Source organism: Neurospora tetraspora, assembly GCF_033439725.1.
Source record: "Neurospora tetraspora strain CBS 560.94 chromosome Unknown B0H65scaffold_6, whole genome shotgun sequence".
In the NCBI taxonomy this organism is placed as follows: Eukaryota; Fungi; Ascomycota; class Sordariomycetes; order Sordariales; family Sordariaceae; genus Neurospora; species Neurospora tetraspora.
This window is the reverse complement of record NW_026944388.1, coordinates 1,205,035-1,229,103: the sequence shown is the minus strand read 5'-3', so window position 1 is coordinate 1,229,103 and position 24,069 is coordinate 1,205,035. Positions and strand designations below refer to the sequence as shown.

The 24,069-nt window shown below is 48.2% G+C and overlaps 4 protein-coding genes and 1 non-coding gene across 5 annotated transcripts; 2 read left to right on the top strand and 3 right to left on the bottom strand.

Moving 5' to 3' along the window:
- Nucleotides 1-3,962: 3,962 nt before the first annotated feature.
- B0H65DRAFT_t372 lies at nt 3,963-4,033 on the top strand. The gene has a single exon. It is a non-coding gene; the product is annotated as a tRNA-Sec (tRNA).
- Nucleotides 4,034-8,102: 4,069 nt separating this feature from the next.
- B0H65DRAFT_255515 (dual specificity phosphatase) lies at nt 8,103-10,831 on the top strand. The gene has a single exon (XM_062822547.1). The coding sequence runs from the start codon at nt 8,342-8,344 to the stop codon at nt 10,787-10,789; it is 2,448 nt and encodes an 815-aa protein (XP_062679272.1). The 5' UTR covers nt 8,103-8,341; the 3' UTR covers nt 10,790-10,831.
- A 983-nt stretch (nt 10,832-11,814) lies between these two features.
- Nucleotides 11,815-13,895, bottom strand: B0H65DRAFT_528682 (UAA transporter). The gene is made up of 3 exons (XM_062828899.1): nt 13,392-13,895; nt 12,490-13,292; nt 11,815-12,345 (listed from the first exon to the last, which is right to left on the bottom strand). The coding sequence occupies exons 1-3, from the start codon at nt 13,616-13,618 to the stop codon at nt 12,122-12,124; spliced, it is 1,254 nt and encodes a 417-aa protein (XP_062679271.1). The 5' UTR covers nt 13,619-13,895; the 3' UTR covers nt 11,815-12,121.
- A 1,027-nt stretch (nt 13,896-14,922) lies between these two features.
- On the bottom strand, nt 14,923-16,407 carry B0H65DRAFT_255445 (uncharacterized protein). Its single transcript, XM_062822546.1, has 4 exons — nt 16,356-16,407; nt 15,822-16,292; nt 15,205-15,770; nt 14,923-15,147 (listed from the first exon to the last, which is right to left on the bottom strand). Exons 2-4 carry the CDS (start codon nt 16,228-16,230, stop codon nt 15,004-15,006), a joined length of 1,119 nt encoding a protein of 372 aa, XP_062679270.1. The 5' UTR covers nt 16,231-16,292; nt 16,356-16,407; the 3' UTR covers nt 14,923-15,003.
- A 3,053-nt stretch (nt 16,408-19,460) lies between these two features.
- B0H65DRAFT_255353 (uncharacterized protein) lies at nt 19,461-23,367 on the bottom strand. Its single transcript, XM_062822544.1, has 3 exons — nt 21,632-23,367; nt 19,868-21,575; nt 19,461-19,782 (listed from the first exon to the last, which is right to left on the bottom strand). Exons 1-3 carry the CDS (start codon nt 23,078-23,080, stop codon nt 19,511-19,513), a joined length of 3,429 nt encoding a protein of 1,142 aa, XP_062679269.1. The 5' UTR covers nt 23,081-23,367; the 3' UTR covers nt 19,461-19,510.
- Between the last annotated feature and the right edge of the window lie 702 nt (nt 23,368-24,069).

Below are 24,069 nucleotides of genomic sequence, written 5' to 3'. Positions count from 1 at the left end.
TAGCTAACTATAATATTTATAGTAAGGTAAAATACTAAAGAAATTATAAAAAAGGGTTATTAAAGCCTCTTTCTATCCTAAATTAATTCTTTAGAGATATTTAAATAGATTTTATTACTAATTTCCCCCCTATAAAAGGCTACGTTAACTTCTTCGTTATTAAAAATAAATTTAGTAAATTAGTAATTCTAGAGCTAATATCCTCTATAGAAGTAAAAGCAATAGCGGAAATTTTCTTTAAGTATTTCGTATAATATTATAAGTGGCCGCAATTTATTATTAATAATAGGAGTATTAATTAAACTAACCAATTTTAGAAGTATCTTTATGATTTATTAGGTATTAATTAATTTTTGAATACTACTTTTTATCTTTAAACTGACGGTAGCCCCGAAAGAATAAATTAGGAGGTATAAGTCTTCTAAAAATCTTCGTTAATTACGCTTAAAATAATTTGGATTATTAGTACCTAATAATATAATTAATAATTAATAATCGAATTAATACCTCTATTAATATATTTCTATTCTTTACTATCTACGGTTATTATCCGCAATCCCTAATAGCCCTAGTAGTTTCTCTAGCAGAAGTAGATTTTAAAAACCCGTAAGTAAAAACTAAGGATTTCATCGCAATACTATAATAAATTACGGATTTATATTAAATAATTATAATAATTTTCGTATAAAAGTAAGAGCGTTTCGCTAATTGTAAAAAGTAATTAATTAAAATTCTTAAAGTAGAGGATAAGGTTTGGCTAAATTTTGAAATTTTTATTATAGCGCGCCCTAAGAAAAAATTCGATTAAGTTTATACGAAATATATAATATTTAGAATTTTCAACCCTTTCTTAAGAGAATTTTCCAATTTCTTTTTAAGGGTCTTTAATAAATTTTATATAGATTTATTTAAGAGGGTTTGCAATAACCCTCTACCGGATTAAATTATTACCGATTTCCAACCGCTAACTATTATAATAAATAGGAAAAAGGAATATATTGTAAATGAAGTTTTCTACTATACGATTAAGAAAGGTTGTAGAATAATTTTAGTTAATTAAATTGGCTGGGTATAATAATTTTAAGAGCTACTAGAAAAATTTATTAATATAATAGCCTTAGACCGCTTCGAAGTGAAATATAGCCTAGCCGATATTAATAATAGATTAGTTGAATATTTTAATATAGAATATATAAAGTAATAGAGACGGTAGTAAAAGAAGAAAGAAGGAGGGTAGTAAATATCGATTTTAAATATTTTTATTTTTTCTTCAGTATTTTATATTTCTAATTATTCTTAATTTTTATAACCTCTAATTATTTTTCGAATAATTCGAAGCGGGCTATTAGCTCTACTATAATAAATTTTTTAAAGGGGAGGGCGGGGGTCGGGAGAGTAGCCGGGGTAATAGGAGCGGTAAGGGTTAGGGGAACGGCGGCGGTATTATTAAGGGCTGAAAGGAAGTGGCTATATTTTTATTTAAAAACTTTAATTAGTTGAAATTTATTTTTATTAAGGTAAATAAAATAGAAAAGATTTACGAAGAGATAATATCATTTTGATATAATTTAGCAGCGTAATATTAGATAATTATAGTTCTACGGACGTAGTTAAAGGCCTTCGTCTTATTTTTACCAGAAGTCGCCGTTTCTCAAATTATAGTAAACTTCTAGGTTAAAGACGAAACCCGGTTATATTATTTACTATTATTATAGTAGGCAATATATGCCCGGTTTTTAAGCTTAGTATAGTATTCGTGCGGAACGTTTAAATATAAGATATACGGGATTTCGGAGAGGTTATAATCCGCTTAAAGAATAAATAAGGTTAATAATAATTTTTTAAGGTAGGAATAATAGGGAAGATTTATTAATAAGTATTTAAATTTTATAAGTTTAGACTTTTTAGGGGTAGCGACAGGGTTTTTAGTACGTTTACAATAAGTACCAGCCTCCTAGGAAGGGGATTAGGAGCTGTGCAATAACGGCGAGGACGAAGCCTCGCTCTCAATTGGCTAAAATAAGGACGAAGATAATTTAGACAAAATTAAATAAAATATTTACTTTAGTTAAGAAAGGCAAGCAAAAATTAATTAGGGGATAGTAATATTTACTTTAGTAATTTGAATGACGGTTAAAAAAAATGGAAAGGAGAGAAAGAGGGAAAAGAAATTGGGGGAGGGGTTTTTATATATAATTCTAAAGGTACGTATATACGTACGCTATTGCTTATTATTTACTACTTTCGTCGGTCGGGATAGAAGGAGCGAACGTATAGAGGGGTAGGAGAAGGGAGGAGGGGGCAAATATTATAGGGCTAAGGCCCGGACTATAGTACTCTAGTTATTGATTAGAGCTATTATAAGGCGCCGTGGCTATATTTATGCAGCCCCTATTAAAACCTCGCATCTCCAGTGGAGCCGCCTCTTAAATAGAACTTTCCTTCTTTATAAAACTTCAATTAAACTATACGACCAGCATCTATATTAACCGTACTGTCCCCGTTACAAGTAGTATAACGCCTCCTTTCTTTTTCGGCTGTAAAGAATTTTTTACGTTTTATCCGTACTACGTTTCTTCCTTATATTTACCTTCTACTTCTTTTTGCAATTAAAATTAAAAACGTCCTCTTTATTAAATACGAACTCTTACGAACCAAAGCAGCCAATACCCTAAACGCTACGAACTACAACCTTTTTAAAATTAACTAATAGTATAGTACGTTTTAATATATTAACCCTTTTAAAATTAACGGATATATCCTTATATTTTAAAATATTTCTTTAAATTCGTTATTAAACTTTTAAAAATTGTTAGCCTAAATAAATTTATATTTATAAACTATATTAATAAATTTAGTAAATTATAAAATAGGGAAAATTACTTTACTAATTCCGAATCTCTTTCCGTTTATAATAAGGATCTCCTAATCGGATAACTACTTTTCGAAATCCTTAGATTACTTCTTTATAATTTCTTTAATAAAAACTCAATAATTTCGACGAACTTTAGCGATTTAATTAATAAGTTAATAATTAATTTAATTCTTAATTTCTCTATGTTAATCGTTAATCGATTTATTCTATTTAAATAAAGTATTAGTATAATAGGCGGCGATATAGGTATTTATCTAATTATAAATTCGGGTATTAATATTATTAAAATCTTTTTAATCTTTGTAGTAAACGTTGTACGTATTATTAATTTAATCGTATACTACTTTCCTAATAATTATCAAATTAGTAGAGGGGTTAATAACTATATTTTCTCTAATATCCTATTTAATATAATATTTATTTTCCTCCTCTTCCTCTTTTTCGTCTTCTTCTCCTAAACTCCCTTCTTCATCGTCTTCATTAACGCCGGTAGCGGCTTCTTCTTAGAATTAGGTAGTAATAATAATCTTAATAATAGTACCGTTCGTATTAGTAGCTATAGTAATAGTAATTATTACAGTTATAATCACGGCCTTTTTAACCTAAATTCCTCTATTAAATCTAACGAACTCCTTCTTTACCGCCAAAAGGCAGTCCTTTACTTACTTAATAAAGAAGAAGTCTTCCGGCTTCGGGGGTTAAACCTTCTAAATTATAAGTCCTCCTTTAAGCAATTAATTACTAAAATCCTAATTACTACTAACAAATCTCTTAAAAATTCTATACTAGTTAGGCTAATCGGTAAAGGTATTAAGAATAACCGTAATAGCCTTATTAGTAAATTCCTTTAATAAAAATATAATTAACGTTATTAGTTTCGTAGGGATCTTACTTATAATCAATAATCGTAGCGTTAAACGTAAATACGCAAATTAGACTATTAATTATCAAATGTAATGGTGCAAAATTAATTAATTGAAGAGTATATATGATTGACTCGCCTAGAAGGTATAGGAGGTACTAGGGTAACCCAAATATACCCAGAAATCAGGCAATATCAAATAGCTAGAGCGCTAACCTCGGTTAAAAGAGTATAGTTTAATGGTAAAATAGAAAGCTTCAACCTTTAAATTCTTAGTTCGAGTCTAAGTACTCTTGCATCGAGTCCTCCCCCCTTGAATACTTTTATCGCCTACCTGAGTATAAAGTTGTAAATATTGCACCAATAGTAGCTATGATATATACAGCTACCCCTGAAAAACTAAATTGTCCATAAGCAGACTCTAAAATAAAATCTTTACTATAAAAACCAGTCATGTATGGGAAAGCCACTAAACTTCCATATAGTATGGCTAAAACCACCCTTGAATCTGACACATGCACCCTGACGACAACGGCACGAAACCTCCCGTTTGTATGGGGGGTGATTCCGATCCTATGTAGAATTGGGCCGGCATCGAACAGGGGAAGGGGAGGAAAGAGAAGGGTCGTTTACAAGATCCGCACGAAGCGACCAGCAACTGGCAAAATGCCGGGTACTGTAATTTGAAGTGAGTGGTGCTCTGCGGGTTTTAAGCGTGCCAGTTTTCTCGTAAACGTCGATAGCCGAAAGCATGGCCGACATCCTGCTTCCGCGGTTCTTCTCGGATGTGGCGATCCGTTCGGCCTGTAGTGTACAGGACCAGGAGGATTCGTCTTGGTTGCGGAGATCAGTTGTCTGCGAGCCTGAGGACTCGTGGAGTTCAAGGACTGAAAAGTGGTGACTGCCAGGTCATGAACTGGAGCCCATAGACGAAGTCTCTAGCGGTTTCAGTGCTAACGAAACCGGTGTTTTGATTCCATGTCCTGGGAGCGATCGCCCAGGTTTACAACCTGGAACCGGAGCCCGGATCTGAGGACTGGACCAGGCGAGATGGGTGAAATAGAAGTTACCGGTGTGTGTGCGGTAGATGTATGGAACTGCCGGAGTGGTTTCGTCTGCTCGGATGCATATGTCGCGGAGAACGCTGCGCAGAAGCAGACCGGCCCCGACCGTTATAAGGACATTTTTATCGGAGGGTCGCCGAGATCGGATCCACACGGGGCCGCCGAAACCTGTCATCCCTCGGGTCAAACGAGCGGGCTTTCCGAATGCCGCATTCCATCTTACAAGAAGCCGTGTACACTAGCCATGTAGCCTTTCTATTCGAGGCGGAATATCCCATTGTTAACGTGAGGGAGTGACAAGTTGCATCTGAGATGTCTCATGCACAGCTCACAGGTTTGGAATGTTTGCATTTATCGAGCCAGCGTCAACAAGGTAATGCAAGGTACGTAAGAGGAGAGCTTCATACAAAATCGATGCCATCACAAACAGAATCGGTGATTTCCTCCTGTGACAACATCAGTCATGGAGAATTCGTGATGGCCGATTTTTCCAGAGGTCATCCCCGTGATGATCATCGGAGTGACCGTGACATTTGAAAGGAGCTGCAAAAGGCAGATCAACGTGCACAACTCGTCGATCATGGTCGATGTTGAAGAGGCGACCGAGGCGATGGTGGTGAAGGCGTGGAATGGTTTTCCGTTCTCGACGAGTGAAAATGGTCCAAAGTGTCTTCCCCAACACGAGCCAGCTTCCACAGCGAGGAGAACTCCACGATCAGCTAAAAGGCCATCCTTGCCTTGTCTACCCGCTCTTGTTTCAGGATTCAGCTCCGATGTCTGATTGGTCTTCAAGGCTGCGGTTAATACTCCACCAGTTCCAACTGAGAAATTTTGCCGGGGGCACAGTTGGAAGGAATGTTACAGCGCACTGTAAGTACTTCTTGGAGATCCATCGCTGCGTTGAGTGCAGATGGAGCGCCGTCTCGGTTCCAATTCCAAATTCTACGAGACGTGTGATCTTCCTCTGACTTGAAGCCATAGCAAGCAAAAATAATGGCTCATATCTTGACCATAATATTCAAACTAGAGACTAGGGAGAAGTGATTGAATGGGTCTTGAGAATTGACATGTCTCAGTCTTGTACGTTGAGTATTGTACACTTTGCGGTCTACACTGGCAGCTGAACTTTTGGGTGGAAAGAGAAGGATCATGATACAAGCTTTTCTCAGGACGGCGGGGACCCCGCTTGCTTGTGGCTTCTCTGAAGGACAGGAGCTCCGTTAGTGTGAGTGCTGCGGCTCCGTGAAGTGGATGCGGACGGACGGACCTCCGGTATGGGAATGCCCTCCGGCCAGATCTCCGACCGGCGGCTATGGACGGACCTCAAGTCTAGCGGGCCACGCGGGCCTCGAATTGAGGAGATTGCGGCGTAGCAGCTATTCCCATGATATGTATATAAGCGCCGGTGGCAATAAATTACGAGATGAGTCGCAAATGTGAGCCAGTCGTTCTCAGCTGTCCGCATCGCCTAAACTCATCACGAATCCCTCTCGTGAAGATCGTAAGCGCAAGAAGTCAAAGCTCCAGAAGCAAAGAGCTCAATGTCACACTATTTAAGGACCATTGGAGTGTCAATAATCTCACTTTAGCGCTGTGATGTTCGAGACAACTTCATCGCTCCTTGCCCGAGTTGAAGAGCTCAAAGAGCCGAAAACATCAACTTGGGAAAGCTGAGCAAAAGAGAGCGAGAGAGAGCTGGGTGATCATCCATTTCAGTCTGGTCAGACAAGCCAGCCGCGGGTGACTGGAGCAATCATGATAATCAAACCAAGGGCAACAGCCAATCATCGACCAGGACAATTTGCGTCTATTTTTAGCATTGAGTGGCAGCTAGCCGCCGGCCGCTGTAGCTGGCAGCGGAGGCCACCTGCGACGCTTCTCTGATTGGTTGTAAGTGTGCCCCCTTGACCCACACTAGCGGCCAACAGCCTGCACGCAACCAGGAGCACCTAGCAGCAGTGGCCGGGAGCAGCAGAAGCAGAGAACTCGACACCATTCGTTCGCTTTGGGCGCAAATAAGGTATCCATGTGAAGGGCTGAAGATACCGCATTTTTTCAGTCGTAACGGAAATCCTCAATCGGGGAAGGCCACACCTTATGCGGGCGTTTTGAGCTTGCTCTTAGCTGCATATGCAGCATCTTGCCAACTGGATTGGCTCATAAACCTTGTATTATCCACAAAGCATTTCCGTTACGACTGAGTAGATGCGGTAGCACAGGGAGGGCAGCAGGGCTCTAACTTTGCCCCAAGCTCCCGTCTGGACGGACTCGTGGAAGCGTTCATTGCTTCGAGAGCCTCTCTCCTCCTCTGCTGCGAGTTCGCTTTCGACCAATGGTGAAGCAGTGTGCAGTGTGCAGGTGAGCGTGACAGGGCCGATACCAAAAAAAGGCTGGTGCAAAGACGACCAGCGTTCCCTGTTCCCGTTCACAGGTTCTTGCCCTGGCCCCACAGTGTACCTGCCTACAGTGTGAGAGTGTCAGAGAGTGTGTGGCAGGAACCTCTCAACCTTAGGAAGGTGCCTGCGTGCGTGGGTGCAGCGCAGCAGTGAAGCACTTTTGGCACTCCGTCCCAGCTCGTTCTAGCCTGGAGCGTGCCGTTCCATTCTGCGTCTCTCCCTCTGCAGTGAATGTGGCTCTGCACCTGTGTTGTCTGCTTTCTGCACGCTGCTTCCAATTTTGTTCTCTTGTTCACAACACAACCTCACAATTCCACCCACTTTTCCCTTCTCTTCAACACCGCACCCGGTCTTCCAATTCGTTGAATTTGCGCCATTCCCATTTCCCTTCTGGCCACCCTCCTTCGTAATTCACACATCCTCCACCTCAATTCCTGATCTCCTCTTTTCCTCCACATCTTTCCACCCCCCAATTCCTCCACCTTTTCAGCTTTCGAACTCGACGAGGACTTCAAGTGTCAAGACGCTAAAGAGCTTGGACCGCACCAAAGGAACAGTCTGGATTGGAGGTAGCCCAGGACAAAGAAACCTCTTCCCCTCCTCTTCCTTCTTGTCAGTCCTTCGATTGTCAATCGACCACAACCCGACGACCGCTCTTCTTCTCATGCCGCCTTGGAGGCTGTGACCCTGCGACCTCTCGACAGACCCGATAATGATAATGTCTTGACGCCCAAGGCTCCTTGATCACCATCCCGTCCTCGCGCAACCCTTCTCTTTTCGTCCGATCTCGATACCCACGAGGCGACTCATTGCGACTTTTGTCGACCAGCAACGACTTCAACCCGCGCTCTTCATCTGCGCATTCACATAATTCATTTCTACCTCAAGGCTTGATTGTTTTCCCTCGGGTGGGATAACAATTACAAGTCGATTACAGTTGGGAAAGGAAGAAGGATTCAGCAGTGCTGTCCCGCCTGGCCCAAACTTTGGCTGTTAACCAACACTCACGGCCTTACTCATTCATTCATCTTTGTTCTTATTTCAAGTTAACCGACAGGATCCTTTTCCTGCGATATCGATACCGTGGTCGCGACTCGACCGCAGCAAGCGACGGTGACCTGTTTTCACACACCGGGTATCGAACATGCCTTCGGCCACGACACGGCGGTTGTATGAGGATCAGATCCCTTCGTTCATGTCCGTGTATGACCTAGGCCCAGAGGGCATGGACCAACAGAGTGCCATCACCGTGGTCGACCCGCAGTCAGTGATGTGCCTCGAGTCCGGAAAACTACCCGGCGATACACAGCCACCCCAACTACGACCAAATGCAATGCATGCGGATGCTGCCCACAAGCATCACAACAGCGCGTCAAGCCGAGCAACCGAGTCGGCCGAATCCTCGCCTACTACGACTGTGTCGTGTACGGATTCTTCAGATCTCTCCGATCCCTCTCCATCATCTTCTCCGGACTCGCCAGTAAACCTACTACCTCTTTCTACCTTGGCGGCGCCGACACAACCCTTCACAAGCGATTTGTCTCGCATGGCCAGTCTCTCAGTATCGGACCCCAACCTTAGACAACGCCCCATGACCTCGCCCGCGCCGCGGAGATCTAAAAACATGAAAGGGCTTTCCATCCAACCGTCCTTCAGCTCCCTGGCTTCCTCTCTGGTTTCCGAGCCTTCCTCTCCATCCTTCATCAAGCCAACAATTCCTGGCATGAAGCGGAAGCCAAGCTTGCTCAGCCTCAAGACGAACACTTCAGACTTGATGAATCGCACAACATTAGAGGTGCCCCCTTCACCTTCGGTCCCTCCTATCCTCCAGCGCCGTGCATTAAAGCATTCCACCTCGACCCCTCACATGCTCTCTGGTCTGAAGTCTGCAACATTTGGTCCAGCAGGGGGAATGACAATACCGACTGTCTTGGAGCGCAATGAATCTGGACTTTCAGAATTCTTCAGGCCATCAAGACCTTTGGCACCCAGTGGCTTAAGCTCTACCATTCCGGAAGAAGAGGCGCCAATCAAGGCACAGGTTGCGAACAAGGCGATATACGAGGTCGACCCGTACCATGAAGTGGAGAATAACGAGGACCAGAAGTCGCCAGGCTATCCCGATGGGCCAGTATGCATCTATAACGATAACGTTTTCCTGTATCTTGAGCCTACCGCGGAGGAAGCTGCTCGTTTCGATGTGGTCATCAACGTGGCGCGCGAGGTCTCGAACCCGTTCAAGGTTGGGATGGGAAGCAAAAAGGATTCGGATTCCCAGGAGAGACCAGATATTGACTCCCCAGTACCTGATACCGCGGTTACCACTTGCAGCTTCGCCACGGCATTCGAGTTCATCCCAGAGAGCGATACGCCAACAACCCCCAAGGCTCAATCTTTCAAGGAGCCAGAGTACATTCACATCCCATGGGATCACAACACGGATATTGGAAATGACTTGATGACACTTTGCGAGATGATCGATAAGAGGACCAAGGAAGGGAAGAAGGTTCTCATTCACTGCCAGCAGGGCGCCAGTCGATCGGCTAGTTTGATCATCGCCTACGGAATGTATCAGAACCCTGATCTCACTGTCAACGATGCTTATCATGCCGCACAGGCCAAAAGCAGGTGGATCAGCCCCAACATGAGGCTGATGTACTGCCTACAGGATTTTCAGAAGGAGGTTTCAAAGAGGAAGCTAACGACCTCGAGCTTCAAGCCACGCCTGGGAAGAGTCCCTTCAAAGCACAGGATGACTTTGTCAGTCGATAACATTGATCTACCGGTGAAACAAGAGCCATTGACTGCGCCATTGCCAAGGGAGGATGTTGCGTCGAAACTCGCCACGCCCGAGATTAGTCCTACACGAGGCCGAGGGCACTCTACTCCCAAGAGAGGGGAGCCAATATCGCCAGGTCCATCATCCGCTCCTTCGACCTTTTCATGGGCTATCAAGGAAGACGAGAAGGATCCTGGAAGATTTGGTCGCTTTGACATTAACTTCAGCAACTTCAGCTTCAAGTCTCCCGAGCCGGATAGGGGAAGGTCTTCCACCCCATCACCCCCGTTGAAACTGAAGCCTTCTCGTGGACTTTTTGCTCCCACGTTGGCAGAACCTCCGAAGTCACCTGGCTTTGGTCCACCTCTCGAGGCAGCCTTCTCCAAGCCGCCACCATCCCCGGGTTTTTCAGCTCATCGGTTCGGTTCACAGGCAGGGTTCGGGTTTGTGCCGTTGACACTAGGAGCAGCGCCAACACTGGGAGCACCGCCCAAGCGCAAAAAGAGCAAGGACGTTACGCCTCCAGAGAGGCATGTAGCCGTCGTACGAGACTTCGAGGATGCCGCACTCATGTCACCGCGTGCCGAGACAATGACAGCGAACCCTCTTCATGAGCCCTTTGCAGGCATTCCCGGTATGCAGTTCGTGGAGGTGCCGCCCACACCAGGCGAAGGGTTGTTCTCACCCCGGGAGACACTGTTCCCCCGCGATCCTTGCTATCCGTTCGGGCGGCCAAAACAGGTGGCAGACCCTAGGAGTCCACCAACAAAGGGAGAAAGCCCCATTGTTCGGTCTATTGATGAACTGCTATGAGGACGCTGGACAGTCATCAGTCTCTGCAGGGAAATCATCATCCTTTGTATCTATATCATTACTGTACTCATTGGTTCAGCATTACTATGCCAAGCATTGAAAGGTGGCGTTATGTTGCGGACTTTGTTCTTTTTGTTTTGTGCTGGTTGGTGGTGTGGTTTGGTAAAAAGGTGTCAAGGTTCGGGGTCTGGTGTGAAATGCTATACACGTTTGTCCCGACCTTTTCGTTTCTGCGATTTCCCCTTGATTGGGTGGCCTACTTATTCTTTTCCCTTTGTTCTTTTTCATGTTTGTTTGGGCGTTGTTAAGCCTCTTCTTGGTTGTTCTTTTGTTGGTTGGTTGTTTCAGCCCGGCAGACACACAGTGGGAGGAAGGTATAGGGGCAACGGATGTGTTCCGATTTACATGGTGAAAGAAAAGAATGAATTCACACAACTATTCACTGGTCCATTTACGAATCCTCGCCGCTGCGCTGTGTCTACTTGTGCATATTACCAACAATGATATGGACAATGAGCAAATGTCAAACACTTGATCATCTGAGAATGGGAAGAGTTGTTGCGGAGATTTGATGGTCTCAACGAAATTCGACATCTGCTTGGTTTATCTGGGGAAAGGATATCCATCCGCCTCATAAAATAGGTGGAGGAGGAATACAAAACTCTGGTTCGTAGGTAAGTAGACGACAGTACGCCTATCTGTCTGTCTACTTTACAAAACATGAAAACTACAGGCACGAGTAGATCAGAAGGCGCAACTCTTAAGAGATCGCAAACCTTACCTATGATTCATTCTTTATGGATGATCAGTTAGTTGGACGGGGACATATGTGAAGAAGAACAAGTACACGACGGAGGAAGAAATGAGACGAGATCTACCTAAGGATCAATTTACCCGCGGGCCGATGATAATCGAGACTATGTTCTTGAACAGCATTTGCCAACAAATACCACTTGTGTGTGTATACCTACCTACCTACCTGCCTTCTAGACCTTCGCGATAACGGATATAATCACGATTGAGTTGTTTATGTACTAGCAGTATGTGTTTTCACACTAGATATATATATATATATGTACATGCGAAATACGCCTAGACCTCCCGAGTCACATCCTACAAACAAACAAACAATATTCGTACACAATAAAAACCTCCAGCCCCAAGTAACCAACTGAACATCGGCACACATGCATACGTGCATGATATCGATCAATATCACATCCTAACCTCTCCGTCTCTCTATCTCGCACCATACCATCTACCTATATAGACCGAAATAATTGCTTCAGTTTCATTTCTACCCGACATGGAACTAACTGAGCAAAACCCAAATCATTGCGCCTTCGCCTTCCTCTTCGCCTCTTCCTTAGCCAGCTTCTCACGCCTCGCGATCCCGGCCTCGACACCGATACCACCAAACACGAGACCGACGCCGAGCCACTGCATTTGAGACAAGCGGTGGCCGAAAGCCACGACGGAGAGGATCATGGTGAACATTTTGCGGGTGACGGTGACGGTGACGAGGAGGACGGAGGAGAAGGTTGAGAGGGTATGGACTAAATGATGGGTTGTTAGTCACGGGTCGAAGAGTGAAAATAGGGGAATCAAAAGGGGGAAGCAAAACGGGAGAAGGGGAGAGAGAAAAAAGGGGAAAAGAGAAGGAGGGAGAAAAAAAAAAAGAAGAAAAAAAACAAACTCACAAATAAAAACCTGCCCAACACACCCACAAACCGCGAAACCCAGCACATCCCTCCAAGCCTCGGGATGTCTCGCCAAAAACGCCAACGCGCCCGCCAGCTCCCCTTCGCTGCCCGTAGCCTGAGCCATGCCAAACCACTCGCCCAACCCGGTTTTAACCAGCCACGGGGACAAAACCAAATACCCGCCCGTGATCACCGACGACAACAGATTATTCGCCATCATCATCTGCGGGCCCGTATAAGGCTGAAACGTCTGGAAAATGTAATCCTGCGTGCTGTTGGTCAGGCCGTCAAACAACAGATTGATCCCCAACAACAACAATCCCCAACTTGTCTGGCCTGAATGACTAGAAGAAGTCTTGTGCTTTTTGGAGCCAGAATGCAGCGTAAAGACCGCCACGCCCGCCGTCACCGCCGCCACGACTAAATACTTGTAAAGCGGATACCTTTTTCTGAACAAAGTAATATGCAAAAACATCACCGGCAACAGCTTACAGCTTTTGGCCAGGATGTACGTGATGTAATCGATATGACCGAGCGCAGCGTACCCGAAGGGAGCGGCGAGCGCGTTGGTGAATGCTACTAGTAGCAAGGGAGGTAAGATGGCGCGCGAGGGGATCATGGCGGGGACTGGCTGGCCTTTGGGGGTGGACAGGACGGTGAACAGTTTGCCGCCGAGGGCGGCGAAGAGGGATTGGATGGTTAGGAGGAAGACGGGAAATTTGAAGCGTTCGCCTTTGGAAAAAGAAGAGGCGCCGTAGTTGGTTGTTGTGAGCTTTTCTTGGAGGTAGGCCCAGGTTAGACTGTTTCGTGGGTTTTGGTTCTGTGTTAGTTGCTGATTCATGATTCAATGCTTCTTCTTCCCCGAGACCGGGACCGGGACCGGGACGACGACGACTTACAAAGAAATGTAAATGCCCGCAACGTCAATGAGGAGCGTGACGACGCCGGCTTCCTTCTTCATTGGTACCGCAAGGGATGATGATGATGATGATGACGGCTTCACACTTCCATCTGCGCCGGAGACAACAACTGCTTCCTCCCCAGTTGGCGATTTTCGGTCGGCTTTGCTGATATATTCGGAGGAAACCTCACGCCGTACGGGCGTTGGCTGCTTTGCGCGAGCCATGATGACGGTTATGTGTAGTGTTCGGGGCCGGTTGTGTTGTGGTTCGCGGTTGTGTGATGCTACACTCGAACGGCCCTTGACGAGGGAGGAAGAGAGGGAAGGGAGACAACGGGATATGATCAAAGGTCCGTTGAGAATTGGCTCGAGTAAAGACAAAGCCGTCTGGAAAGAGCTGGCTGGTCAATCAATTGGAGAGTGTTGGTCAAGGAAATCCCATGGAAAAAATAATTACGGAGGAAGCTGTCCGTAAAGGTTCTTGTATGTAGATCCGTCATCCGGACAGGGTGGCTTTTCCATCAAGCTCCATGCCCCATTTCGCGCGGCCAGCCCTGTCATCTTGTCAAGATTGGCCGGCACATGCGCCGTAATCACCACTGCGTTGCGCTATCTAACCTTATTTGGTGGGAACCAGGGGTCGGCCTACGCTAGCGCCGCCAGTTTCACTGCCCTTTTTGCGGGGTCTAGCGTAAGATTCCAGGGGCAGGTTCCCCTCGACAAAAATGTGCCGAAACCGGGGACGTTAAATCCCATCTTCAGCAAGACATGTCAACTTCATAAACACGGTTCACGGATGTAAAACTACGCAAAATAGAATTAGACCAAAAAACGACTTTTATTGCCCTTCATTTTTGTGCTATCTACGCCCAAGTAACTACCAAGCAGGTTTTGACCCCCACTTAACAGGTGGTTAACGTTCTGGCCAGATCCAAGCACAGTGATATAGTTCCTGACGATGGACATTTCAGGACTGTCGTATGTATCAGCGCAGTAAAAAAGATTCGGTGTAAGAGATGCGAGAGGCCTCGGCGGTAGTGCTGAATGCCGAGAAAGCACGCCAACAGGCTCGGGTGATGAGATGCGGGAAAGATGTTGAACGGTGTAAGGAATCGCATGGGTGTCTGCTGCGAACACGCTGGACTATCCCATGTCGATGCTGGAATCGGCTCGTGGATACAAACAACGACACCAAGTCAAAGACAAGGCTTGTAGTCTGAGTGCCCTCACACGAAAATTTCCACCACCCAGGCCGGCTTGCGCGGCCTATCTAGGCAAAAAATGTGTGAACTGGCGAGATAAGGGAGGTGTTGCCGAATACAGTGCGGAATAAGGAATGACCCAGTTCGTAAAGGAGAACCAAAGGTGGTCCGTCGACTATGCTTTTGATCAAGAAATTGTCGTCCTGTCGTGCTTCCTGCCACAATTCCGAGCCTTGCGGCTGTCATTTTTGGAACGACCCGTAACAAGGGGCTGCCGAGCGTACTCCTTTAATGTAAAACAACCTGGGTAATGTGGTCAAATAACTGAAATATTGCCGCCATCAACTCTTTCAGCAAAGAGGAGAGTCTCGTTGGCTACAGCCTCGGGCCATAAGATTCCTCCGCACTCTACTCGGAAGGCTCAAGAGCCTGGGAAGAGCGGCGCGTCTTCTCCGCCTCCAGGTTCTCGTAGAGGAGGTACAGAGCGGTCTCGTTGGCCTTGGCAGAGCCCATAATGGTGAACATGCGCTCGCCAGATTCGTCATGAGGACCCTATCAGTCGTGTTAATAACCGTTTCACCTTGAACATATTAAAGGCTCATCACTCACCTTGGCAATCGAGATGCGCGCACCAGAGGCCTTGCGGATCTCGCTAATCTTGGAGCCTGCACGTCCAATGATGCAGCCAACCATATCAGCGGGGATGCTGATGTTCTGGGTCTGGATTTCCTCTCCGTTCTCATCATGGGTAGGAGGGCCACGAGAGGCGGCGTCGGAATCAGAACGACGGTTGTTGTAAGGGCGTCCACCACTGTTGCTGCTGAAATCGGCACCATTGCCAGTCCGTGTGACACGAGAGCTACCGTACGATCTTTCCTGGGGATAGTTGCGCTCGCCGCCGAGAGGTTGGCCACCGCCACGGACAACAGGGTTGTACAAAACGGTGCCGGTGCCCCGCTGCCAGTCATCGACCAGGCACTTGCAAATCTCCCAGACAGCGCGCTGAATGCCCTCGGGAGTACCCTGCACCTCAACTACGCGTTCGGTTGATTGCGGCAGCATCTCCTTCTGCGCAACCATGCGAACGCCCGAGACATCCTGGATGTGCTTGATCTTGAGACCTTGGCGGCCGATGACTGTGCCCATCTGGTTATGGGAGATGAGCAACTTGATGGCTACACAGAAGGTTAGCGGTGCTCAAAGCATTTCAGTGGGTTCAATCGTACGATGAGTGCCGTTGGCAGAGATGACGCCACCCATGCCAACAGACGGGGCGCCTTCGAGAAGGGAGCGAGCGACAACAGCGTACGCCTTGGAGACAGCATCGCAGCCACCGGTAATGGTCAGGACGCGGTCATGAACACCCTGGACAACCTTGCTAACACCGGCCTTGACGCCAGTTTCGTCACGGAGGTTGGCAACGTTCTGGCCGCCCTTGCCAATGATCACACCAGCTTCCTTGGAAGACACGATGGCTCTCAGAGTAAGGGTAGTCTGTGCGTATTCTTCGTCGGTTCTGGGGGCGGGCTCGCCATCGGGGCCCAGGCGGGGTTCATTGTCATCGAGCTTGAGGTGATCGAGGTTCTCCTCGATGCTGCCACCGTTGGCGGGAATGGAGTCTTGGCTGGCAGACATGATGTATTTCCGAGAAGCTGGGAAGTGAATGGGTTGAGAGGTTGGAGGAGTAGAAGTCCGATCTGGATGGAGGAGGAGGGGATTAGTAGACGAACCACCTAGCTTGTAGACAGGTAGTTGTTTACGTTGAGAGGGAGGGCTGGTTGGGGATAGTTTGACTTGATGGCCGAGGGTGTTGGGGGAAGTCAGGCCAAAGTCAGTGGGCAATGTGACAAAGAAAAGCTCAAGCTCTTGTTGCTGCACCCCAAAAACGGCAAGAGCCTTAGGTAAGCCACAGGGTAAAATGACAGATGGAAGGAAACCAACAGTACAAACTTGAGGACCAACAGAACAGGTGCCCTTTCTTTGATAGAAACTCGAAATAACAGATACTTGGAAGTGATGGAAGGCCGCGAACGCAGCAAAACAGAAGGAGAAATGGTGGGCCGTTGCAGAGCTGTCCCTGCAGACGGTGGAGTGGGAGGCTCCCTAGTAGCGGGGCAGGCAGGTCCGGGGGATGCACGTACCTTTTTGGGCGTTTGAGCGGCAGGCAAGCACTCAGAGACGGGATAGTCAAAGAGTCTAGCTGGGCACAGATAGAACGTGTTAGTCGAGGTTACCTCGAGTCCTATCAGAGACTAGAGCTCGAGAGCGTGTGGTGAATACAGTCCGCAGTCGGAATGCTGCCGGTTTCCTCCCCCAGGCGCAAGGTAGCGAGGGAGGTCAAGGGCAACCGGGGAGGCGATGCTTTGCGTTGGAACGACGGGGGAAGACTCACAGTAGATCAAAGTGCCGAGGAGGGGAGGAGGAGATAAGAAGAGGTCCGGAGACGAGGAGGTGAGGAGGGGCGGATGGAGTAGAGGTAGAGAGAGAGGTAAAGAGGAAGGGATTCGGAGCGGACACGAGAGAGGCGTGGAAGGTTGAGGTGGGAAAGTGTAGAAGGGGAAGAGGTAGAGAAACAGAGAAGGTAGAGAGAGGTAAGGTGGAAAAAGTGGACGGGAGGGGTGATGGAAGACGGTTAAATTTCACACCAGCAAATTTGGAGAACGAACTTGCAGGTGGATGGAAAGACGAATCCAGCAAAAAGAGGAAGAGGGGTCGACAGCAGACGGGTAGGGGAGTGGTGGCAGCCCCATGGTGCAGGGAAGCTCAGGAGCTCTCCCCTAGACACGCCTACGCAAGGTACGGTTGGAAACAGCCTGGGGTTGGTACCACTACCATTGCCTACCACAACAAGGTAATGGCCCAGCACGTCAACGAACTTTGCCCTCTTTTGAAGATATCGAGGTTGTTTCATGAAGCTGTTGATGTCGTTAATTATTGTATCACTTGTTTCTCCATCAGAGGAAGCAAACCAGAAGGCATCTAGAATGGCATGCCATGAAGACAAGGGCGTCCACGGCTCAAGTTGTTGACACTTGATAGTGACTTCATTCACCGAGTGGGGTTCCCGCCCTGTGCTACGCTTGCTCCGCTCTCAGTGGCTGCTTCTGACGGCAAGGGCAGGTGGGCAAAGTATCTGGGAGGTGCCTTGTACCTGTCGCCGGCTGCCGGTAGGTGTTGTCCTGTTTGCGTCGTTCTCGCCCATCAAAGGTACCACACAATCACAACCTCAGCTGGCCTGAAATACCATCAGAAGAAGACTGAGTCGCCATGACAGAACAATGTCATTGCTGCCCTTCTGTATACGAGTAACATCAACTCGTCCCATTCTTCATCCCTCGTCAATTTTCTAGCCAATACTGGAGTACCCACTTGCGCAAATGACGAGCGTTTGATCGTTGTGGTTGAAGGTGTTCACTAACAGCCAGACTGACGGCTCAGTACCAGGGCAGGTACCTACCTACAAATCGCATAACTGCCATTCTTCCCAAAACCCCATTCCGCTTCCACCTCCTGGGGATGACTTCGTTCACTTTTCTTCCTGAACTTATGATCCCAGCCTCACAGTTTTTTCATTAACATTCATCTGGGTGCTGTGACAGTTGAGCGACACTGGGAGTGTCACACACGCCAACAACACCAAGTGACTAGAAAGAACTAAGCCTGCTACGTACATATCTGAAAGTCCACGTTAGCTGAGAGCTCCCGTCGTACCTCCAGTCAGTCGAGGGTCGTACTGCGCTCCAATTTGCCGTGGTTTTGTCCTTTTTTTTGTTCCTTCTACTCGCGCATTATTTAATTAATCCCGTCCGACTGAGGGGGATTGACCTGACGGAGCCTCGATTATCAAAAGGGAAGAGAAAGCCTTATAGCTGCGGAAGGGTTTCCAGTTCCATATCTGAAAGTCCACGTTAGCTGCGAAGCTCCCGTCGTACCTCCAGTCAGTCGAGGGTTGTACTGCGCTCCAATTTGCCGTGGTGTTGTTGTCCTTTTGTTCCTTCTACTCGTGCATTCATTATCTAATTAATCCCGTCAGAGGGGGGATTGACCGACCGAGCCTCGATTATCAAAAGGGAAGAAAGAGAAAGCCTTATAGCTGCGGAAGGGTTCCATCATGACAGCTCAAAGAAAGGCCTGTCAACAGAACGACACATACATACACATCTCGATTTCTCTCCGCAATCAGGAAGAACAGACATATGCTGTGTGACTCGATCCTGCAGCCGTAAGCAGCCGGCGGCGAGCGGGCGAAAGTTGAACATGGCTTTGAGTGGCTGCCGTGATCGATGGACGGATGTGTGGCATTTTAAAGGTGTGTTGTGTTGGGAAGAGGCTTTGGACCGGAGGATGTTGATCCTTCGGGGATATGATTGAAGGCGAAAGAAGTTATTGAGTGTGAAGCGTACAGAAGCATGACTTTCATAGGTAGACATCATGGAAAAACACAATTGTTGATTGCGCTATGAGGTCGTGGTCTATCTTGTTTATCTCATGATTCCACAAGAACGAAATGGTTTTAGAAAATATCTCCAGATAAAAGCTAACAGGTGCAAATGTAGGTAGGTAGGTAAGATATGCTCATGACAAGAGAATCATAAAAATAAAAAAAACGCCTCTTTTCTAACAACCAAAAATACTTGATGTTTTTAGGTTGATGATATGCAATATGGATATGTCGGTATCATGGGTAACAAGGAAGAAAGAACAACCACCACCAACCACTTTTCTCCGTCGTTCCCACCCCCCCAGGCCCCAGGTATCTCCTCTCTTATCCCTGCTGGCAGCACACGCTCAGAACATACAACATCTCCACGCGTAGTAACAGAATTCCGTTTCATTCATTCACATCAGCTTTTCCTTCCTCTTCTCCCGTCTACGCTTTTCTCCCTTGACTTAACGCGCGAACAGAATCCGGACCCTAATCATCCTCCATATTACACCAAGGATGCGCCAAGACCTCCTCGATTGTCAACCGCTTCGAGACATCGCGATCGAGCATCTTCCGTATCAAGTCGATACTCTCGTCGCTGATGACGTAAGGGACGCGCAGGTCGCGATCCATGATCTCGTCGATACTGTAGAAGGGGTTCTCCTTGTAGATGATGGTGTAGAGGAGGATGCCGAGGGCCCAGATGTCCTGTTCCTTGCCGCCGTAGGGCTTGCCGGCGAGGACCTCAGGGGCGGCGTAATCTGTAGGTTGTTTCGGTTAGTATGCTATAAAAATCCTCGAAGGAAAATGTTGGAAGGGGAGGATAAGGAGCAAAAAAAGACTTACCAATGGTACCCACAAACACATCAAAGGGTCCGCTCTTGATGTACGCCGCGCTTCCAAAATCGATCAACTTGACCTGTCCCTCTCCGTCCAGAATGACATTCTCGTCCTTGATGTCGCGGTGGACGACCAGCGCCTTGGTGTGCAGATGGTGGATGGCGCGTACGACCTGTACGAAAATGCTACGACACTCTTGCTCCTCCATGTTCGTGCGAAGCTCAATATAGTCGAAAAGATCCATGCCGGGCAGCCCATGGGGGACCATCTCGATGTAGTAGTTGATGTCGTCCTCGAAGAAGTCTTCCATTTCGACGATGTTGGGGTGCTTGAATCCTTCCCTTCGCAGGAAGTCGAGAACGTGGATCTCCAGAGGCACGGTGCCGAGTCTTCTGTCGCGCGTCCAGGTGTCGACGAGAATGCGTTTCTTGGTGACGTACTTCAACACGCACTTCTTGCCGCTGTTCTTGTACCGAGCCAGCTTCACCTGACCGTAGGCACCCTGACCCATGTCTTCCAGAATCACAAAGTCGTCGATTGTTTTCTTCGTTGGAGGCTCCACCGGCTTTGGCGTCTGAATGTCTTCCTTTTTGGGCTCGACGGCCTTTGGTGTGCCCGTGAGCTTGGCAGCAGCTGTCATTGCGACTTCCTTCAGCTGGCGGGTGATGAGTGAGGTTGCGGATTCCCTTCGCTGGCTTGGAGTCTCCGATTCTGATTCCGAGCTCGAGTCGGAATCCATTTTCGGAGGGGTATGGGCGGGAGTTTGTCCGGGTGAAGGTTGATGTAGTGGAGTTGCTGTTCCAGATAACAAGGGCGATGCGGAACCCAGATTATTTTTGGTGGCGTGAAGGTGCCGTGAATAGGTAATCCAAAGTGCATAAACAAGTTCGGACTGAGAAACGGTGAAACTGTCCGTCATGTCCGCGCCGGACACTGACTCTTCATCCTCACTTTCTTCGACGATTGCTTGATCCGATATCTGCGTTTGCTTTTCGCTCTTTACAACCCGCATTTGAATATCGATCTTGAGCTCAGACCCATCACGATGCTTTGCAGGAAGTCCTTCGGGGCGCAGTAGACTTGTTGCAGCATCCGGACGTCCTTCTTTCAATGCAAGGAACGCTGCAGCTTTTCGGAAGGAGTGTTCGGGTACAACGATACCGTCTACCAGGTCGATGCCATCTTCGTCCGTTAGAATGCGTATTACACCTGCAAAGTCCGGAACGAGATGACTGATAGGCAATCCATCGGGCTTTTCGTGGCCGAAGAGTGCACCGCAGAAGACCGAATTCGAGCTCTTGATGGTAAAGGTCTGAGGATCGACAACCACAATACCGGCGATATGCGGGAAACTTGCTACTCGCAGTTCGGACTGACCCCTGACTTGGTCAATCGTTGCTGGGATGTTGATTTTGTCAGAGTTGCGGCAAGTGTAATATCTTCGCTTCGCAATCTGTGCGTAATCAATATCTCCAGTGCGTGGGTCGAAACCTTGGCGGGGAATGCGAGGTATTAGTTTGCCCACATCCATACCGGGCTTCAAGTTCTCATCGCCCCAAATTGGACCGAGAGCTCCAGAAAGCTTGAGGACGATGCCCTCCTCATCCAGCGTCAAATACGCAACGTCCTCATGGATCTCTTCAAGAACCCAAATCAGACCCACTTTTTTCTCCTTGACCCAGAGACTGGCCGAACCCGTCGCGCCATTGCGTTTCTGTACGTCTGGTTAGTGCTAGACTTTTAATTATTTTGCAAAGTGCCAGAACTTACCTGAATTGGTACCACATCGCCGCAAAGCAATACGCCCCTCGACTGGGACGCAGGGTGATGACCTTGTCCTGGTTTTGGTGGTTTCGGGTCGCCATTGTGAATCGTCGCTGCTCTTCTACCGGCGTTGCTTTTTGGGGGTTGGTTTCGGGAGTTGGGCTTGCTTAGGAGCTTCGCGGTTATTCCTCCGCCACGGGATCCTAGGATACTGGACATGGGTGGAGGGGAGACTGGCTTAACGATCTCGCTCTCCGATCCGTCACCAGCGTCGTCGGATGATCCCTGAAGTAACTTTCGCTCCAGCCACGCCCTCCTTTCCCCCTGCACGACTTCTAGAATTCCCATCTTCCTGACCTCGGCTTTGGTGACTCCAAACAAAAGGCACGCAAGATCGTTGGCGGCAAGAATCGTCCAGGGGGGCTTCGACTCGGTAGTAAAGATGGCTTGGGCAGCGGGTGCCCACCTTGTCGAGTGACCATGGACGGCGGATGAGATTGCAGGTGGCTGACTCGAAATGCTCGAGAATGACTGTCGGGCGGGGGAAGACAGGTGGTCTTGTGGACCGGATTCGACGGCAAGAAAAGGTGTCGCCATGACATCCATGAGCTTCTGCTGCATCTGCGCATGCTCCGTATCGGTCATGGTTCGCTTCAAGAAGCCTGGACGCAGAGAGGTTGATGGCGATGTCTGCGCAGTAGTACCGCTCTCGTTGGTTGTACTCCTGGATGAGTGTTCGGAGTCGTTGCCGAGGCTGAACTTTGCTGGCCGGGACGTGTCTATTTCCTTTTGACGTTTTGTCGCTCCAATAGTCTTCTGAGAGGCCGGTGATTCTGGCGCTATGCTGTCGTCGTCCTCGAGTGGCTCTGGACTCGCGACCCTGGGTACCATAAACTGTTTGTCGAAGATGTTCTCCCCTGACAGCTCGGCCGGTCCGGTAAGAGGCCCCGTAGACAAGGTCACAGCACCGTTGGGGAGGCTCCCAGCTCCCACCAGCTGTGCCCGTGCCAACAAGTCCAACATGTTTTGAGTCTCGACGTCGCCTGTTACTCGTGCTTGCGCACTAGCAAGAGCCGCATTGGCGGTATTGGACGCCACTGACCACCCCATGCGATCCTTCATAAACTCGATAGACCTCTTCAGAACGTTTTGGCGGTTGTGTATCAAGTCTTCAGACTGGTGGGCGAAGGAGAAGGAGTGGAGGGATTCGGAAGGGAAGCGGCTGAGGTCTTCGGTGAAGGCTATGCTTGGCGAATTGGGGACCGAATGTAAGGGTATCGAGTTGTTGTGCACATCCAGCATGGTTGAGACGGAGGCAGATCTGGTAATGGCCGACCCGAAGGAAGGTTTCCGACTTCCGGGTGCTGAGGGCAGAGTGCCGGTACGGAGGGGAGGTGGTTGCTGTCGAATGCGTCGCAAACCGGAGAGACCAAGACCGTGGTCGTGGTCGGTCATGACAGAACTTCTAAGGAAGGGAGAGGAAGTCAGCAAGCAGGCTGGCAGGGTGCGAGATATGGACGGGCGGTGGCGGTGGGGGGCCCCGAATCAGATTGTGCGACTGTGCATCCGCAAACCGGTGAATGTGAGACAAGTGAAGGGCTTCCAGATTCGAAGCAGCCTTGCGGCCCTGTGAACCTTGTGTTGACTCCTTGCAACCATGTAAACATTTGCTAACCTTGTCATGGCATCGTACTCAACGGCAGCCGGGCCGGCATCGAAGGAGAAGCGAAGGCGCGCCCTTTCGGAGCTGTCACTCGTTACGCAAAGGTTCCCGGTGCTCTTGTTCTTGGGCAGATGCAGGGCGGGCGACACTGACAGCGAGGCTGACCGGCCTTGCCCCTCCGCATCGTGTCGTTGTCTTTCTTCGCCTGGGATCAATGGCACGGCATGTGTCAGTACAGTCTGCGCTGCGAATCATGTTTGAGAGTAGAAGCAGTGCTTGGCTGAATGTAATGTCCGGGCAACAGGGGCACGCCGCGTACGGGATCAGACTGAAGGATGACGGGCGCATGCATGATGATGATGGGACGGAAAGATAGTTCGCGGGAAGGGGGACAGGGCCAGAACCCACCATTCTCCAGGTTTCCACCATATATCCCGAGCATAATTGAGCAACACGCTTGTCAAACTGGAGGCACGCCAAATTCAAGCTAGACGACGGGGCGCAAGGAGTTGTCGCGTTCCTGCTGATTGTTTGGCCCCGAGGGATAAAGGAAACTCGGAGTGTTGCAAATGTGTGTTCGGTCGGGGTCTCGCAGGACTCGCAGGTCAGGCGGGCGGGGCTGCAGATCGAAAGTCGAGAAAAGCTCTGTCGGAGTGTCGGGGGTGCTCCGCCTGCGCGTCGTAGTCGGGGCGTCTTTGGAAGTTCGATGTTCTGCGATGCGAAGCAAGGACTGGAGAGGGGGGGATCTGGATCGAAATACAGTTGGCGATAATCGGATGGA